General features: G+C 34.7%; 1 protein-coding gene across 4 annotated transcripts in view; it reads left to right on the forward strand.

The window, feature by feature from the left end:
- The first annotated feature begins 4,209 nt into the window (after window positions 1–4,209).
- LOC137027966 (uncharacterized) overlaps window positions 4,210–21,267 on the forward strand; it is a 49,800-nt gene continuing 32,742 nt past the window's right edge. For 3 of the 4 annotated variants that reach the window (XM_067396614.1, XM_067396617.1, XM_067396615.1), the window contains exons 1-3: window positions 9,347–9,392; window positions 13,420–13,494; window positions 18,266–18,580. In XM_067396614.1, the coding sequence (XP_067252715.1) occupies window positions 9,362–9,392; window positions 13,420–13,494; window positions 18,266–18,580 (421 nt within the window). In that variant the 5' untranslated portion in view covers window positions 9,347–9,361. Of the gene's footprint in view, window positions 4,551–9,346; window positions 9,393–13,419; window positions 13,495–18,265; window positions 18,581–21,267 lie in introns of those variants that run through there. The other variant, XM_067396616.1, reaches the window with a different exon arrangement.

Below are 21,267 nucleotides of genomic sequence, written 5' to 3' on the forward strand. Positions count from 1 at the left end.
GATACGGGGCTTCGCTAGAAATTGTGTCGCATGCGCGATACGTACATCGAAGCCTCAGTGTCATACGTAACATCACTACTCTTTAAGCTAAACCTTTCTCTGGCTGCTTTGACTCTGTGTCTCTGATACATGTTCATTATGGTAAGTAAAAGCAACAGAAACTCTTACTCAGATGATGTTGGTTGCTGAAGCAGTGTTGAAGTTAATGAGATAATTAAGTGATAAATTGAGTGATGATTGAGCATTATTGAAGACACCTGATGATAACAAGCAGAATCACCAAAGGAGAAAATCACAATTTTTAAGCCACCATCGTGTAGATGAGTGTTTGCTTTAGTTGAGCTCTTGTCCCTTGCCTTTTTAATATCAGGTGCCTTCAATAATGGTCAATCATCACTCAATCATCAATTAATTATCTCATTAACTTTAACACTTTTCAGTGTTCTTTTAAAGGTCCTGTTTTTTGTGGTTTTTTTAAGCTTTGATTGTGTTTATAGTGTGCAATATAACATGTGTTCATGTTTCGTGTGTAAAAAAACACAGTATTTTTCACATAATTTACTTATCTGTATACCGCTGTTTCCACTGTCATAAAAACGGGCTGATGACTTCCTTGTTCTATGAAGTCCCTCCTTCAGAAATACGTAACGAGTTCTGATTGTGCCAGCGGTTCCTGTGTTGTGATTCGACAGCATTGATCTCTAAGTACAGCGTCCCTGGGAAGGCCAAACAAAGGTGATTGGACTGCGGGATGAAAATAACAGCGTTTCGACGACATGGCGACAAACACACTCTACAAACGCAACTCTCGCTCTTCTCCGTGGGAGCGCAACAAGACCACGCCCCCTTTTTTGTGTATTCCTGTGGGCGGAGGTTAGTCAAAAAACTGTTTTAGTGACGTCATTAAAGAAGGAAGTAGAGGGATGTAGTCCAAACTGGCCGTTCGATGATTGATCATTATTGAAGACACCTGATGATAACAAGCAGAATCACCAAAGGAGAAAATCACTATTTTTTAAGATACCATCATCGAGGTCAGGGTTTGCTTTAGTTGGGCTCTTGACCCTTGACTTTTTAACATTAGATTTTATTTGGGCAGTTTTAACTGCATTAAAACCAACCAGACAAACAAAGTTAAATCATGATCAGGTGGTGTTGGTTATGTTTTCATATAATTATTTGATCTGATTCACTGAACTCGTTTAGAGCCCAATCTCTGAGTTAGATTTACATTATTGTGATTCTACAGCACAAGATCCAGTTTTTTTTTTTTTTCAAAATAATTCAAAGGTTTCATCAAAAGTTCTTAGAAAAAAAGGCTCACATTTAGACACACAGAGATCAAGAATCTGCCTGTGAATCTCAACAATGGTGAGAATAATTAAGAATGTTGCAGTGCATTCTGGGTGCCACCAATCAAAATTCATCCACGGCTCCCATCATGCATTGCTGCATGAATAAATTATTTAATTGTTTTAGTAATTTTCTTTATTCTCACTATTTTGTTTTTTGCTGTTTTTATGGGACTTTTTAGTAGCTTGTTTTCTAATGTTCAGAGTTGATCTGTTGATCAGAATATGTTGCTTGTCACCGTTGTTGAGATTCACAGGCTGATACTTGATGTCTGTGTGTGCCTAACAAAAAGGTTTTTTTTTTTTTTTTTTGATCAGAAGAACTTTTAAGAAATCCTTCATATTTTATCGATAAAGCTGATCTTCTGTTTAATCACAGTGCTGCTGTAATCAATAATGTAAATCTAACTCAGAGATTAGGCTCTAAATGAGTTCAGATCAAATAATGATTATGTGAAAACATAATCAACATTACCTGACCATCTTTTCTCTTTGCTTGTCTGGCTGTTATAACTCAGTTACAACAACCCAAACAAATTCTAATATTAAAAAGTCAAGGGTCAAGAGCCCAACTAAAGCAAACCATGACCTCTGTGATGGTATCTTAAAAATTGTGATTTTCTCCTTTGGTGATTCTGCTTGTTATCATCAGGTGTCTTCAATAATGCTCAACCATCACTCAATTAATCACTTAATTATCTCATTAACTTTAACACAGCTTCAGTGGGTGGAAAAAAAAAATATGGCAGGACTTTTACTTTCTGACCCCTGGACTTTCCACCTCTGCTCTGTAGTGTGGTCTCCCATATACTCCCAGAGTTATTTTAACTCTGGAGTTTTTGCTGTGTATTCTTTGTTTATTGAACGTGTCATCAGCTCAACTTGAAGGACCGTGTGGTTTTTCTCTTATTCACGCTTTTTATGTTATTATTGTCTATTTTGAGGGGGAAAAAACTATTCTGAAATGTAAATAACACCGAAATATCAGTGAAAATTACTGTAGAATTACAAAGGTATATAAATACAATTACACCATTATTTTTGCAGGTCATCCTTTGAATGCATTAATGAATCAATTGAATAAAAAATAATTCAAGCAAATATTACAGATTTCAATATCACAAGGTAACTACCAGCTTCAGCTCCAGCTTGGATCCAGCCTTGGATGACTTCAGATGGACTCCAGAACATCAAACTTGGATGATTATACAAAAGGATCATGTTATCTTTGCTTTGCATGCACACTACTTTTACTTAAAAGAAGAAAATACTTCAATTTGTATAACTTCACATGTTGAGACATATTTACTGTTGCATTATGAAGTTATTTATCTATGAATTTGACAGATGTGACAAAGTAACAGGAGAAATTGCATCATTGGCCCAACTGGAGGCGCTATATCTAAGCTATCTTTGAGGATGCGTTATAAGTTGCACTGAGAACTTATTCCCAATGTACTTGAGTGTCATCATGCACATTTTCACTGTAGCATTTTAAAGTTATGGACCCATGATTTTGATAAAAGCAACCTAACCCCAGAAGCAGCTGAGACAAGTGCATCTATTTGGGCCAATAATGCAATTTCTCCTATAAATGTATTGTCACATTTGTCAAATTCATGGGTCCATAACTTTAAAAAAAGCTACAGTAAACATGTCTGAAAATGTGCATGTGATCTCCACGATGGTGGCTTTAAAATAGTGATTTTCTCCTTTGGTGATGCTGCTTGTTATCATCAGGTGTCTTCAATAATCCTCAATCATCACTCAATTAATCACTTAATTATCTCTTTAACTTTAACACCGCTTCAGTGGGTGGAATGAAAAATATGGCAGGACTTTTACTTTCTGACCCCTGGACTATACACCTCTGCTAAAGAGTCGAGATGTAGACACTTGTGGGAAAGGTGAGCCCGTTCGATAGTGCGTCATAGAAAATCTATCTATCTATTTTGACATTATAGTTTTTACTTGATGGATCCGAAATGGTCAATATTCATATTCATGCACTTTTATTAATATTTATTTTAATCATTTATGGCTTATGATTTATCAGTCTTAATTTTGCATTCATATATTTATGTACTAATACTTTATATATTAATTCTTATCATATTTTCAAGTATTTACTTGTTATTGTACCCTTATGGTTATTTTATATTTAAGAGTATGATTGCTATGTTCAGTTGTTCTTCAAGTGCTCCAGTGTGACAGGTCACGCTGACACGTTTGTGGTTAGACATTGGACGCCAGCAGAATTAACCATTTGAATTTGAATCTGATCAAAATATTTCTGTTATTTTTCCTGATGACATTTAAAAGGGTAAAATTTGCAAAATTCCCCAAAGGGGGTCAAAACAACTTTTATATCTATTTTTGACACTGGACCAGTAGATGACGTAATGGGTGAAATTAACCTTTTCTTTTAGAACAAAAACATCAATTTGTGTGGGATGTAAATTTCCCTATATGCTCATGGTATAAAGCTGACCAAGTTATTGACAATTCAGCTTTTTCCCTCCTTTGCTCTCTTCTACTTCTTGTCTCTTATCTGCAAATGTATTAATTATTGCTCTTTTTGATCTTCATTTATTAGATACAATACTCTGGATTTTACAATACTCTAAATTGTATTATTAACTATTGACTAATACTTTATGATGGTTATTTTACCTTTTAGTGTTATTAAGTATTTTCATTATCTATTAAAGTTTGCGTGTGAGGCTAAATTTAATTGTAATGAATAAATAATTTTTCATCAACTTGATCTACTGCCTGGATCTCATTTTCACAAGTTTTTGCATCATTACTTTAAAACGCAATGCCTACGAAGATAAATTTGCTACGCCTCCTTCCTCAGACTGTCATATGGTGTTGGAAGGTTCAGCCATTTTAGATACAGGACGGCGCTTTTGCTGTTATTTATTTTTGCCTCTTTCAGCATAATATAAATTATCAAGATAATTCACCGGTAAATGCCCAAAAGTGCACATGTTTCTATGTAAGAAGGGTTTTGTCTCTTTTCGTCGTCTGATATAATAAGATCTCTGGTTCAGGGTGTGGCTCAGAAGCGGAGCGCTGAAGAACACTCCGAGAACGGAGGACTTCAATAACTCTACGGATCATCTACAATCACTCAACTCTACATCAATATGAAGAGCGCATTTATACTCATTCTTTTCCCGTTATTTTTGATCGGTAAGTGTTTGTTTTTTTGTTTATAAACATAGCTGAAGTAGGCTACTTTCGGTTTCGCTTTTCGCAAACTGAAATGCGCATTTTCTTTTCAGTATGCCCACCCAGCAGAAAAACTCGTTGAAAAGACGTCGAAAAGACGACACTGCCAGACGTCTAAACAACGTTAAAATTTGGTTGAAAAATGAAAGGTGAAAAGACGTCTTTTTTTTAGGTCGTTCCGTCGTTGAAAAGACGTCTATATAAGAACATCCCACTTGCGTCTGAATTTGGTTTTAAAGTGAAAGTTGAAAATACGTCTTTTTGGGCCCTAATTTCAACAGAAAAGTGGATGGTGGGTGGGCCAGAATAATTCATCCCATAAAAGCTGTGTCCCAATTCAGGGGCCACGCACTTCGAAGTGCATGAAAGGGTGGGGTTTTTGAGTGGAGGGTTGCCAGGTCTGCGCAACAAAACCATCCCAAAAGTAGCGTAATCACAGCACAAGTGAAAAAGTATCACAATCCCAGACCTGGCAACAATGAGCCGAGCGTTGTTACATGGCTAGCGGCTGTGTGACAGACAGCTGACAGTTTTATACTGCGGTCAAGTGGGCCGCGCGTCGAAAATACACGGTCAAGCCAGCCGCATTTTTTTTTAGGTCGCGCGTCTATTCCTGCACTTACGGTATGGGTGCTGGAAACGGTCTAAATGCATTTAAAGACGGCAGTTTCCTTTATACTCTTGCAGTTAACCGTAAAAAGGTCAAGAACGTAAAGAGACATCAGATAAGTTATGTATTGCTTTTCCCCCCATCTTATTATGACTCTATGTGCTATACATCATATGTTAATGTTAACATTAATGGTAATTATTATGAATCATTTATTAATTTGATTTTTTTAATTATTTTTTTATTGTTTTATAAATATTATACATTAATTATTATGCATTATGAATATTAATCAATGTTAATATGAGTTTTATACATAATTTATTAATTTTATTACTTTTTTATTGTAATGTTTAATATTCGTTTATTGTTCTACATTATTAATGTTAACATTAATCTTAGTAGTAATGTTAATTAATATTGACCATTAATTTTACTATTAAAATAAAATTTTTGATTTTAGTGTTTTTATATATACAATAATTATTTAAACATTATTTATTAATTTTAATGTTAATTATCATACATGCTTAATGTAAATAGTTTTAATTTTATATATAAAACATACATACATCAAAAATAAAAATTGTAAAAAGTACCTTCATAGGTTTGCTCATTCTGTCAACTGATATTTATTCAGGGTCACCTTGGCTATTACTGTACTAATTTGCATATCATTTTACTATACAGTTTGCGAGAAAATTAAAGTCAAACTCACCCACAATATCCATTTTCAAACACTCATAAAAAATTTTTCTTTACATATTTGCTCATTCTGTCAACTGATATTTATTAAGTGTTACTCTGGCTATTATTGTACTCATTTTCGTATCATTTTACTGTACAGTTTGGGAGAAAATTAAAGTCAGAGTAATTTTCTCAGTACAGTTTGGGAGAAAATCTTTCCTTTAAAGGTTTGCTCATTCTGTCAACTGATATTTATTAAGGGTCACCCTGGCTATTACTGTACTCATTTTCATATCATTTTACTGTACAGTTTGGGAGAAAATTAAAGTCAAACTCACCCATAATATCAAAGTGCATTCAAGCCCTTGCATTGTAGCCCATATTCAAACACTCATAAAAATCTTTTCTTTATAGGTTAGCTAATTCCTTCAATTGATTTTTATTCAGGGTGTAGTGATTTTTACTTCGTCCATCAAAGGACACAAAGTAAAGTAGGGATTGGTACTCATGTCACTGCTGATGTTGTGATTTTAGGACCACACGTCACTTAAGGGGTGATTATGAGTACATCAGATGACCACTTCCCCTTTTTACCTAGTTCAGGGCACCAGTCAAGGTGTTTTACCTTGGCAGTATGAGAACACTCTCAGCAGGGGCTTTCATTCATTTAGAATTAATGTAAAGTGGTCAGCTGATTTATCTGAAAGATTGGTGATATTGCTAACTTGTAGAACCTTTTCTGTATTATCAGCACAAGGAAGACACAAGTGTAATAAAATTTTATTTATTTATTTATTTATTTATTTTATTACAAAAAGATAAACAAGAATAACTAACACAACTACTAAATGAATACTATGAATGATAAAGGAATAAAGTGCATAAGATACATAGAATACAAGTGATTAAGTTGGGTGTGGCTATGGAAGAGTTACGTTATCTCATGGAAAGATAAAGTGTTTCTCTGAAAATAATAAGGTGGAGAACCTTATTATGCACCAAACAAATAAACAAAAGATTATTTGTTATTAACTAACATCAGCTATATTACATCTAATGGAAATTAGGAAATTATATACTGATAATATACAACAATGCCAAGGTCTCTGGAAATAGGTTTGGTTAAGTGATATTTACGTTCCACTTGGTTGAGTCCGACGACGGTGACGTCCTCCACTGGTCCCCTTGCAATCGTACCATTTTTATTAGAACTGGATAATGCTGGGCTCTGTTTCCAGAAGGAAAGTGGTCATGACAGACATCTCCAAGATGGGTTTGGGGCCCTGTGTGACTGCAGAATAGCCTTCAGCTCAAGGGCGACTCCCTTGATGAATTGGCACATCAACCATCTGATGGGATACGTTGGCACTAGATGTACTAGTTTTTAGTTTTCTCCCAAACTGTACAGTAAAAATAAATGACAATAAGTACAGTAATAGCCAGGTTGACCCTGAAGAAATATCAGTTGACAGAATGAGCAAACCTATCAAGAAAAGATTTTTATGAGTGTTTGAAAATAAGACATGATGTAAGTGCTAGAATGACTTTTGATGTTTGAAGGTGAGTTTGCCTTTAATTTTCTCCCAAACTCTACAGTAAAATGATATGCCAGAATGAGCAAACCTATTAGTGTTCGAATTTGGGCCATATGTGCTAGAATGCACTTTGATATTGGAGTTGAGTTTGCCTTTAATTTTCTCCCATACTGTACAGTAAAATGATACAACAATGAGTACAGTAATATCTAGGGTTACCCTGAATAAAAATCAATTGAAGGAATTAGCTAACCTATAAAGAAAATATTATTATGAGTGTTTGAATATGGGCTACAGTGCAAGTGCTTGAATGCACTTTGATATTATGGGTGAGTTTGACTTTAATTTTCTCCCAAACTGTACAGTAAAATGATACAACAATGAGTACAGTAATATCTAGGGCGACCCTGAACCAATATCTGTTAACAGAATGAGCAAACCTTTAAAGAAAAAAAATTCATGAGTGATGGAAAATGGGACATGGTGCAAGTGCTAAAATGCACTTTGATATTGTGGGTGAGTTTGACTTTAATTTTTTTCCCAAACTGTACAGTAAAATGATATGAAAATGAGTACAGTAATATCTAGGGTGACCCTGAATAAATATCAGTTGACACAATGAGCTAACCTATAAGGAAAATATTTTTATGAGTGTTTGAATATGGGCTACAGTGCAAGTGCTTGAATGCACTTTGATATTATAGGTGAGTTTGACTTTAATTTTCTCCCAAACTGTACAGTAAAATGATATGAAAATGAGTACAGTAATAGCCAGAGTAACCCTTAATAAATATCAGTTGACAGAATGAGCAAACCTGTAAAGAAAACATTTTTATGAGTGTTTGAAAATGGATATTGTGGGTGAGTTTGACTTTAATTTTCTCCCAAACTGTACAGTAAAATGATACGAAAATGAGTACAGTAATATCTAGGGTGACCCTGAATAAATATCAGTTGACACAATGAGCTAACCTATAAGGAAAATATTTTTATGAGTGTTTGAATATGGGCTACAGTGCAAGTGCTTGAATGCACTTTGATATTATAGGTGAGTTTGACTTTAATTGTCTCCCAAACTGAACAGTAAAATGATACAAAAATGAGTACAGTAATATCCAGGGTGACCCTTAATAAATATCAGTTGACAGAATGAGCTAACATATTAAAAAAAGTGTTTGAAAATGGATATTGTGGGTGAGTTTGACTTTCATTTTCTCCAAAACTGTACAGTAAAATGATATGAAAATTAGTACAGTAATAGCCAGGGTGACCCTGAATAAATATCAGTTGACAGAATGAGCAAACCTATGAAGGTACTTTTTACAATTTTTATTTTTGATGTATGTATGTTTTATATATAAAAATAAAACAATTTACATTAAGCATGTATGATAATTAACATTAAAATTAATAAATAATGTCTAAATAATTATTGTATATATAAAAACACTAAAATCAAAAATTAATTTAATAGTAAAATTAATTATCAATATTAATTAAAATTACTATTAAGATTAATGTTAACATTAATAATGTAGAACAAAAAACGAATATTAAACATTACAATCCAAAAAAATGTAATAAAATTAATAAATTATGTATAAAACTCATATTAACATTCATTAATATTCATAATGTATAATAATTAATGTATAATATTTATTAATAAATAATAAAAATAATAACAATAATAAAAAAAAAATAATTTAAAAAATCTAATTAATAAATGATTCATAATAATTAATATTAACATTAACATATGATGTATAGCACATATACAAAGAACAAATTCGAAAATAAAAGTCTTTTTTATATAAAAAAATATTAGAGTCATAATAAGATGGGGGAAAAAAGCAATACATAACTTATCTGATGTCTCTTTAAGTTCTTGTCCTTTTTACGGTTAACTGCAAGAGTTTAAACAAAACTGCCGTCTTTAAATGCATTTAGACCGTTTCCAGCACCCATACCGTAAGTGCAGGAATAGACGCGCGACATAAAAAAAAAAAAGTGCGGCTGGCTTGACCGTGTATTTTCGACGCGCGGCCCACTTGACCGCAGTCAGTTACTGGAGTGTGCATTTTAAAGTTTTATGACTTTCTTTTGGGTTTTAACACGTTCACTGCCGACACTTGACCAAAATATATATGGTTAAACTATGTAATGTTAGTTTTAAATCTTTAGCAAGTTAACTTTGTTTGTTTGTTTTTTTAAGTTAAATGAAATGTTAATTTGTAAAATATATACATTCATATTTATACATTTACTCTGTATTTAAGTCTGAATTTAAAGTACAGTACTTTAGGATTTTATTCAACTGCACTCCATCTCAGAGACAGATATTGCATTTATGAAAAACTGACAATTTGGACATCACGGATATTATTTGATTGGTGAAACCGGGGCATTTCCTACATTTATTTTAATTCACACCTGGGCTGCGTTCAGCCCCGACAAAACGTTACAAAATGTTTTTTAAATGGAAACGGTGGCGCGTTGAACACCCTGTTGTGATGACGCAAGCGTTGCAACTATGGCAACTGAGAAGGACATTCTTTGTGTTCTTTTTGAAGAATTTTCGGAGCCTGATGAAGTTGGTATAAATAGGTGTTTAATACTGCAAAATACACTCGATGTTACAGTCACTGCCCTTGCCGTCCAGAATAAAAGAGAACATCCCAATCCAGTGAAAGGATTTGTGGAAACTTCTCATTATTGTGATACAACACTTGCCTTGCATTTCAGGATGAAAAGACAAACATTTCAGGTGAAGGATAATCCACTTCTTACCTCCCAGACTGTGTTATGATCTATTATTTTATTGTTTAATAGGCTTATCATTAATGCTGATCACTGTTGTTGTGCTTTGATATTGTAATATTTACCATTATATAATCAGAGTATAGAAAAGTTTATTAAAGTGTACCTTCACAATACAACACCAAAATATATAAGTAAAGTATTTTTATGTTACATTAATACCCAGTGTGCGAGCTGTCTCTTTAATACCGCGTGGTTTATATACATCTTGCCGCTGATTGGGCTGACATTTCTAACACGCCCACCAAACAAGAGAAAACGCATCTCAAACCCGTTGCACACCGTTTCCAGGAAACGTGTCGTTCAACCCGGAAAACGTAGCAAAACGTTGCGCAATGAACTGTGGGATAGTGTAGACCGCGAAGTGTCTTGAGATCGGTGCTTCTTTCCCCTGGGAAACGAGAGGGTGCCCTTGAAGTCGCTCTCGAATTACGTCATCCCTCCTCGCGCCGCGGTGAATCGCACTTCAAAGGACGCTTTTTTTCCCGTTTTCTCAAGAACAGAACAAAGTGCATAAAAATGTGTCGATATAAATATTATTTAAATGTCACTTTGTCAATGAAACAGCTTAATTTCTGTACAGTTTTTTTAAGTTAGCAAATGCATTTACAAAATTTATTTGTAAATGAGTCGAAGTAATTTCTGTTAAACTTTTTTTTTTTTTTTTTTTTTTTTTTTTTTTAAATATGTTCACATGTGTAAATAAAAGAGAATTGTTCTGTTCATAGTTTATTTCTTTTATGCAACTTGTAATTTTAAATGAAAAATTTTACGTAGGCCTATATAATATTTTTTTCATCATGTAAATTAAATGTTTTTACATTAAATACATCGTTCTAAAGCTACATTACATTAAGTACCTTTTACAACTATATTCAACAGAACTTAGATTTAACATCAGAAAAATAGCATCACATTTTAAATCATCAGTATATAAAACAGAACAAAACATATAATATTTGTGTGCACTTTCATTCGGCTGAGAAGGCAGATGCTGGTGAAGTGTATTATTTAAATATATAAAAATCAGAAATATTTGAACATACTAAAACAGATCTATGGTCCATTCAAATTTTGTCTTAGTCATCATAGCGTTAAAATTCTCGCCTGTTACAAATAGTCATGCTCAGCAGGTATATTTTAAGATGTCAGTGCAAGTTTATTTTAGTTAAAACAACTGACCATTTCATTTAACATAAAAACAAACAAGGTTAACTAGTTGCTAACGATATAAAACTAACATTACATACTTTAACAATACATATTTTGGTCCAGTGTCCCGTCGTCTTCGGCAGTGAAGCATGTCAAAACCCCATAAAGTCATAAAACTTTAAAATGCACACAAACATCTGCTGTCTGTCACACAGCCGCTAGCTATGTAACAACGCTCGGCTCATTGTTGCCAAGTCTGTGATTAGGATACTTTTACACTTGTGCTACATTTGGATGGTTTTGTTGCGCAGACCTGGCAACCCTCCACTCCAAAACCCCACCCTTTCACGCACTTCGAAGTGTGCGACCTCTGAATTTGGACACAGCTATAGACAGAGCGACACGCGTCATAATCCGAAAACCACGCCCACCGGGGGGAAACAATCCAACCGTCTCCATATACTTTGTAGCCTTTTCATAGTCGTGGTGCACACGCTTAACTCAGAGTCAACCTACTCAGAGTCGACTTTCATACACCTTTAAATGTACTCATCAGACATAGGAAATACACTTATGAATTATTTAAGATATAAGAATAATATATGATAAATATATACAAAATGTATTCGTAATGTTGTAGGCAATAAATTATAAATACATTTTCTATATATTCATTATATATCAATCTTATATTTGAAATACATAAGTCTATTTTAAAAGTGTATGAAAGATGGGTTCAAGAGGGTTCAAAAGCACATTTAGTTCAAATTCATGGTGTCCCAAAATAGCACAGTTGAGTACACTTAGATGTTCCTTAAGAAGTACTAAAGTATAGCTTTTAGTATATTAAGTACAAAATAAGTGCACGGAAATAGAGCACTTTAAGTACATTATAGAAGTGTACTGTGTACTAAAATAAAGTGTATTTTACTGCACTTTTTTTACACCTGGGTAGACACTCTGACACTTTCCGTTTGCATTAAGATTATTTGTATTACCACACTGGCAGATATTGATAATTTTACTTAAGTAAAATGCACTTAATTTAGATCCCCCCAGAGAACAAGACTAAATATCTTATATCATTTTCTTATATAGAAAATCCATCTTGATTTAAGAGTTTTTAGATTGTACTTGAGGAGACCGAAGGAAACTCTGGGTTTACCAAAGAAAACCTGCTCCTGACCAGGTTAGGTTCAGAGAGTAAATTACCATGGTAACTGACTCTGAGTAGAAGTTACCTCTCTTTCAGAAACGGGCTTGACTTACCCTGCTTTCTCGGGTTTGACATACCTCCCATTCTGAAACAGAAAACCCAGAGTTTCCCTCATTTCAGGGTTAACATACTCAGAGTTTTCACTTAACCTCCTTTCTGAAATGGGCCTCTGATCACTTCGTTGAATTTTTTCTTATCCCTCTCTGTAACTCCAACTCCAGCAGACCACGGCATAAAAAATTACTGATGCAACTGCTGTGTCATAAAAAGTTTTCAGTAGTGTCCTACATACCCCAAAAGACCTCAATCTCCTCAGCAGATGGATACGACTTTGGCCCTTCTTGTACAGAGCACTGACCAATGTTATCTGACCAATCCAATTTATTATTTATGTGAACACCCAAATACTTTTACACATTAACCCTCTCAATGACATTCCCCTGGATGTTTACTGGTACAATATATGAAACATTTCTACGGAAATCCAATTCTTTTGTCTTGGTAGCATTGATGTGAAGGTGATTAAATTCACACCAATCAACCAAGTTCTTGATTACTTTCTTATACTCCAGATCATTCCCATTTGATACCCTTCAAACAATGGCTGTGTCATCTGAAAACTTCTGCATATGACAGCTACTCGTGTTGTAAAGAAAATCAGATGTATAAAGGGTACACTGTTAAAAAAAAACTGTCAAATTTACGGTAAAATACCGGCAGCTGTGGTTGCCAGGAATATACCGTGAAAAAAATGTGGAATCTGTAAAAGAAATCTGTAGAAAAAAACTAATATATTTGTCAATTATACAGGTCCACTATTTGGACGTCCAACCATGACCCAACTTGGACGTCATCTTGACGTTCAACATTTGACCTTTGAACGGGGTAATTTTTTTGGACGTCATTTGGACGTCAATAACAGATGCAGGAAATTGACATGATTAATATGTAATATTTGTTTTATAGGGCCTATCAACATGATTAATACACGAAGAGCTCAGATGCAAAAGCCTCTAAGTGCCATCTGAAATTTTCTTCTAGAATTATCATTTTTATCAAGCTTGTAAATTTAAGTTCAATAATTTCACTTAAATGGCAATGCAAATTACCTATTAATTGTCATTTAAGTGAAAGTACTTAACTATACCACAACAAAATCCCCAGTGTTAAATTAACACCCAAAGTGAACATATGAGTCCATTTTACCAGCAATGACATGGAAGACAACACATAGTAAGACACAGGATAACAACGCATAGTAACGACATGGAAGACGACACACAGTAATGACAGAAGGAAACGACACATAGTAACGACATGGAAGACGACACATAGTAACGACAGAGGGAAACAACGCATAGCAACGACACCGTAACGACACAGGGTAACGATGCATAGCAACGACATGGAAAACGACACATAGTAATGACAGAGGGTAACGACGCATAGCAACGACATGGAAGACGACACATAGTAACGACAGAGGGTAACGACGCATAGCAACGACATGGAAGACGACACATAGTAACGACAGAGGGAAACAACGCATAGCAACGACACCGTAACGACAGAGGGAAATGACGCATAGCAACGACACATAGTAAGACACAGGGTAACGACGCATAGCAACGACATGGAAGACGACACATAGTAACGACAGAGGGTAACGACGCATAGCAACGACATGGAAGACGACACATAGTAATGACAGAGGGTAACGACGCATAGCAACGACATGGAAGACGACACATAGTAACGACAGAGGGTATCGACACATAGCAACAACATGGAAGACGACACATAGTAATGACAGAGGGTAACGACGCATAGCAACGACATGGAAGACGACACATAGTAATGACAGAGGGTAACGACGCATAGCAACGACATGGAAGACGACACATAGTAACGACAGAGGGTATCGACACATAGCAACAACATGGAAGACGACACATAGTAACGACAGAGGGTAACGACGCATAGCAACGACATGGAAGACGACACATAGTAATGACAGAGGGTAACGACGCATAGCAACGACATGGAAGACGACACATAGTAATGACAGAGGGTAACGACGCATAGCAACGACATGGAAGACGACACAGCAGAGGTGGACATTCCAGGGGTCAGAAAGTAAAAGTCCTGCCATATTTTTATCTCATCCACTGAAGCATTAATGAGATAATTAAGTGATAAATTGAGTGATGATTGAGCATTATTGAAGACACCTGATGATAACAAGCAGAATCACCAAAGGAGAAAATCACAATTTTAAAGTTACCATCATCGAGGTCAGGGTTTGTTTTAGTTGAGCTCTTGACCCTTGACTTTTTAGTATTAGATTTTGTTTGGGCAATTTTAACTGCTTTAAAACTAACCAGACAAGCAAAGTTAAAAGACAATCAGATGTTGTTGGTTATGTTTTCACATAATCATTATTTGATCTGAATTACTGAACTCATTTAGAGCCCAATCTCTGAGTTAGATTTACATTATTGATTACAGCAGCACTGTGATTCTACAGCACAAGATCAGCTTATACAATACAGAATTTTTTTTTTTTTTTTAAAGTTGTCCTTATCACAAAAAAAAAAAAAAATCTTTTAGGCACACACAGACATCAAGTATCAGCCTGTGAATCTCAACAACGGTGACAAGCAACATATTCTGATCAACAGATCAACTCTGAATATTAGAAAACAAGCTACTAAAAAGTCACAGAAAAACAGCAAAATTTTAATAGTGAGAATAAATGAAATTACGAAGACAATTTAGCTCATAATTTATTCATACAGCAGTGCATGATGGGAGCCATGGATGAATTTTGATTGGTGGCTCCCAGAATGCACTGCAACATGCTTTATGATGGTCACCACTGTTGAGATTCACAGGATGATTCTTGATGTTTGTGTGTTTAAATGAGCGCTTTTTTAAAAAAAAATCAGAACTCCTAAAAAAAATAAAATGTAACGACTGTTGTAATCAATAATGTAAATCTAACTCAGAGATTGAGCTCTAAATGAGTTCAGTGATTCAGATCAAATAATGTTTATGTAAAAACATAACCAACACCTGACTGTCTTTTAACTTTGCTTGTCTGGTTGGTTTTAATGCAGTTAAAACTGCCCAAATAAAATTTAATATTAAAAAGTCAAGGGTTAAGAGCTCAACTAAAACAAACCCTGACCTCGATGATGGTAACTTAAAAATTGTGATTTTCTCCTTTGGTGATTCTGCTTGTTATCATCAGGTGTCTTCAATAATGCTCAATCATCACTCAATTTATCACTTAATTATCTCATTAATGCTTCAGTGGATGAGATAAAAATATGGCAGGACTTTTACTTTCTGACCCCTGGAATGTCCACCTCTGGTAGTGTCACATGATCCTTCAGTAATCATTCTAATATGATGATTTGCTTCTCAAGAAACATTTCTGATTAACAGTATTGAAGATAGCTGTACTGCTTCAGATTTTTCTGGAAACCATGATACAGTTTTTTAGTATTTTTTTTAAATAAAACTTTCAAAAGACCAACTTTTTTTTTAACAATTTAAGTGAATCCATCTTTTCTGTATAAACATAAGTTTTTCAAAACAATACATTTTAAAATATTGAAAATGTGATAACACTTTACAATAAGGTTCATTAGTTAGCATTAGTTAACTACATTAGTTTTCAAGAACTATACCCAGATAGCAACACTGTGTCGGCCCAGATCCGGCCCACATCTGGCACATGCGGGATGATGATCTGGCCCACATGTGGCAGGAATGATGGCACTTGGGCGGACCGCTCCTGTTTGCCAGATCTGGACCACAAGCAGGCCACAAAAATGCCAAATGTCAGCCAAGAGCAAAGAACTGGACTTTATCTGATCCACAAAATATTTATATATTATTTATAGAGTCATCTCAGCATTAACAAGCCTGTTATCAAGCAGAATCACTGAAGGAAAGAAGAAAAAAGAGATGAGCAGAAACACAAGAACTACAACTGACTTCAGTCACAGCCTTAGATGAAATCAACTAAAAATAAAAGACATTAAATCTCTGAAGATCTGATTGAACAACTCCACAAACAGCATTACCAGCTTCACTTATTACTAACCAGACTGACTTTATTTCTGCCAGACGTCTACAGAAGCTCTTACTGAGAATTAACAGAAGTTTAACTCTCATGTTTGTTTCATTTAAGGTTACCATGATGGTGATTGATGTTTCCATTAGTTGGCCTCTTAACTTTATACATATATAACCGTCTTTTCTGACTGCTGTGATGGTGTGTTTATCAAACACATTAGCAGCTGCAGAAATAGAAATTGAAATGAAATCAGGTGTTGGCTGTTAGCTGTTGATGATTTTACTATCATGATAATTATGTTGATTAAAAGAACGGTTTTGCGCTATTAAGACAATAACATTACAAACACTGTTTCTGTGGCTTGAGCTGTATTGCAGAAATTTTTATTTTTATTATTTTTTTTAAAAAGTCACTTTGAGATGACACACTAAGACATCAAGAATCAGCACATGATTCTCAACTATGGTGACAATCAAAAGCATCGTGTAGCCGCATTGCATGCTGGGTACTATAGTATAAAACTCCCAGAATGCATCAGAGCATTATGCAGCTGTAAATATTTTGTTTATTGTCACCATCGTTGAGACACATATGCTGATTACTGATATCTGTTTGTCAAAGTAGTTTTCCTTCTTGTGTTTCTATTTATTTTCATCTTCCAATTAATTTCTGCAATATATCTGAATCTCTTGTAGTAACATTTATATTCAATTATTAAGGCTTAAGTGAAGCAGGCTATTTCATGATGATTACAAAATCATCAAGAGTTAATAATGATCACATGATCATACTTCAGTTTACTTTGCTACCACTAATGTGTTTGACAGACACACTACCATAGCAGCCAGAGAAGAGAAAAATTTATGTTAAAAGTTAAGAGGCCAACTAATGGAAACATCAATCACCATCATGGTAACCTTAAATGAAACAAACATGAGAGTTAAACTTCTGTTAATTCTCAATAAGAGCTTCTGTAGACGTGTGACAGAAATAAAGTCAGTCTGGTTAGTAATAAGTGAAGCTGGTAATGCTGTTTGTGGAGTTGTTTAATCAGATCTTCAGAGATTTAATGTCTTTTATCTTCAGTTGATTTCCTCTAAGGCTGTGACTGAAGTCAGTTGTAGTTCTTGTGTTTCTGCTCATCTCTTTTTTTCTGTTTCCTTCTTTCCTTCAGTGATTCTGCGTGAAAACAGGATTGTTAATGCTGAAATGACTCTATAAATAATATATAAATATTACATTAATAAACATTTATTAATCTTTGTTAATGTTAATTTTAATATTTACTTATCCACCTTATTCCTGGCTAGCCTCTGATTGGGACAGAGGTACCAGAACTGCAACTGATAGAATGAGCGCTGTAAAAATCAAGCTGGAGTTGTTTAATGACATTGGAGCTTCGCTTATTATTAACCAGACTGACTTTATTTCTGTTGATCACTAGACATTTATCTGCATTAATATAGATTTAGATTTAATGCAGACTGCAGCAAGTTGCAGGAGATTTATTATTATATATATTATAATGATCTTAAGTTTCATTTCTGACGGTCTCTGTTTGTTCTTCAGGTGTGTTTGGTGATGATGTGGAATCTGTGTCAGTGATGGAGGGAAATTCAGTCACTTTACGGACTGATACAAAAATACAGAATGATGAAGTGATTACGTGGAAGTTTAGACAAGATTCCATTGCTACACTGAATAGAGGGAAGACCGGTGGAGTCTTACCTAAGATTAAACCCAATGAAGCTTTCAAAGACCGACTGCAGCTTAACAATCAGACTGGAGATCTCAGAATCATGAAGATCAGAATCTCAGACTCTGGACCCTATAGACTTGAGATCAGCAGGACTAAAGGGTTATCAATCAAGACATTCGATATCAGTAAGTGTGTCTGTTTATTTTTTGTCACTTTATTTTTGTTTACTTAATTGTATTACTTGCATAATTGTGTATTCAATATAGTTATGATTATAATTCTCTGAAATTATAATTGATTATAATTGACTGATTAAACAACTCCACAAACAGCATTACCAGCTTCACTTATTACTAACCAGCAGAGGTGTATAGTCCAGGCATCAGAAAGTAGAAGTTCTGCCATATTTTTCATTCCACCCACTGAAGCGGTGTTAAAGTTAATGAGATAATTAAGTGATTAATTGAGTGATGATTGAGCATTATTGAAGACACCTGATGATAACAAGCAGAATCACCAAAGGAGAAAATCACAATTTTTAAGACACCATCACAGAGGTCAGGGTTTGCTTTAGTTGAGCTCTTGACCCTTTTATATTGGCTCTTGTTTGGGCTGTTAACTGAATCTAGAATCTAACTCAGAGATTGGGCTCTAAATTAGTTCAGATCAAAGTACAATTACGTGAAAACATAACCAACACCTGATCATCTTTTCTCTTTACTTGTCTAGCTGTTAGCAGCTCAAACACGATAGAATACTAAAAAGTCAAGGGTCAAGAGCTCAACTAAAGCAAACACTCATCTCCACGATGGTGGCTTTAAAATTGTGATTTTCTCCTTTGGTGATTCTGCTTGTTATCATCAGGTGTCTTCAATAATGCTCAATCTTCACTAAATTTATCACTTAATTATCTCATTAACTTTAACACCGCTTCAGTGGGTGGAATGAAAAATATGGCAGGACTTCTACTTTCTGACCCCTGGACTATACACCTCTGGTAACCAGACTGACTTTATTTCTGTCACACGTCTACTGAAGATCTTAATGAGAATTAACAGGTTTAGATGTTGATGATGTGTTGAAAATAGTTTTGTCTGATGTCTGATTAATCCATTTTTTAAACAAGCAGAATCACCAAAGGAGAAAATCACAATTTTTAAAACACCATTACAGAGATCATGGTTTGCTTTAGTTGAGCTCTTGACCCTTGACTTTCTAACATTAGAATTTGTTTTGTGAATTTGCTATTGTGACTGAATTATAACAATCAGACAAGCAAAGAAAAAAGGCTTGTGTAATACTTCACAGTTCAATTTTCAGCCCATACAATGCAAATGCAAAAATGAAAAATTGAAACCAGATGATCATATTTCTTGTTTTTCAGAAACATTATCAGTTATTTGCCTTTTCCTCCCTTTTTTTCAATTTTACTTTTGTTAAATTATGATTTTAGAAACAATCATTTGAATAAACGAAATCGGTCCGTGTACTTTTGCATCCATTCGTTTTTCCTTTTTAAAGGGGTGGTTCAGTGTTTTTTTTTCTAGGCTTGATTGTGTTTTTGGGGCACAGTTTAACATGTCTTTATGCTTAGTTTTTTTTGAAAACGCTGTATTTTTCATATATTTTATCTTTATTCTACACCTCAGTTTCCACTGTCATATGAACGGCTCGTTTGACTCCCTGCTTCTATGAAGCCACTCCCTCCGAAATACACAATGTGCTCAGATTGGTTAGCAGGTTGGTAACTGGCCCAGTGTATCGTGATTCGCTGAAGCGTCCGGAAACGCCACGCCCCTTACCATCCGTAGTTAGCGCTTAGATGCTGTATCAAATTGAGCCGAATCAGACCCAGATGAAGAGGATAAAGCAGACCCTCTGCAATCGCGTCTTTTAAAGGATGTTTATGAATGGTATTTCATTTAGTATTTGTGTCAAAGTGTTTAGATGCTGTCACTGCTGTTTGTTAGTTTTCAATATACAGTTTTATCCTGATTAAAGCTTTACTGTAGCTGAATACATGCCTGAGTAGTCGCATTTTTGTAAAGGTATCGTTTAATTTATAGCATGAACAACTGTTTGTCTATGAACATAGAAGTTTGTTGGTGTTTGTTGCACTAGAACAGCAGAAATGAGTTGCTCTTTGTATATGTCCTTGATGCATTAAAAATAGCAACAGAACTATAACATTACGTTTAAAAGACAAACAATAAAACGTACTTGCAGTTTGAAGCCAATAAACAGCAGCTTCTGCTTTTAAAGTGGGAACTGCTTCTTTCAGTAAAAGCCTTTGTGTAAATCCAGCATTGAACTCGTGTAGATTCTGGAAGCTGTCTTCAGCACCACATCCAGTGTAGAAAATATCACAGATTATTACGGGTTCTATATCTTTTGACACGTTGCGTCGCGCAGCTCGCGTTTGGTGTAAACAACTCTTCCACTTCCATTATGCTGTGCCACATGGCCTCGCCCACTTTTGATCTTTTGCCTGCGTCTCAATGCGCATACTATCCATCCTAAATAGTATGTGGCATTAGTAATATTCAATACTGTTGGTGGATAGTATGCACATTGGGATGCAGGGTTTATAATCTTTTGGGCCATTGAATCACTCAGTCAACTGATTTGCTCAAAGACTCACTGAATGAAACACTGCTCTGTGCGCTACGAGTCAGTCACACAACGGTTCTGACCTGCGTTGGAAGTTTAGTTGGCAGAGGAAATAAAACACCGTTTTGTGTGACATTCATTAATACTCAATATTAATGAAATAAACTCAGAATATTGCCTTAAACAAAATTTATGACTTTAAGAAAAGGAAAAAATACCATGTTGCCTATTATATACATATATGAAACAGAAGGATAACTGA

Source organism: Chanodichthys erythropterus, chromosome 10 (genome assembly GCF_024489055.1).
Source record: "Chanodichthys erythropterus isolate Z2021 chromosome 10, ASM2448905v1, whole genome shotgun sequence".
Taxonomy (NCBI): Eukaryota; Metazoa; Chordata; class Actinopteri; order Cypriniformes; family Xenocyprididae; genus Chanodichthys; species Chanodichthys erythropterus.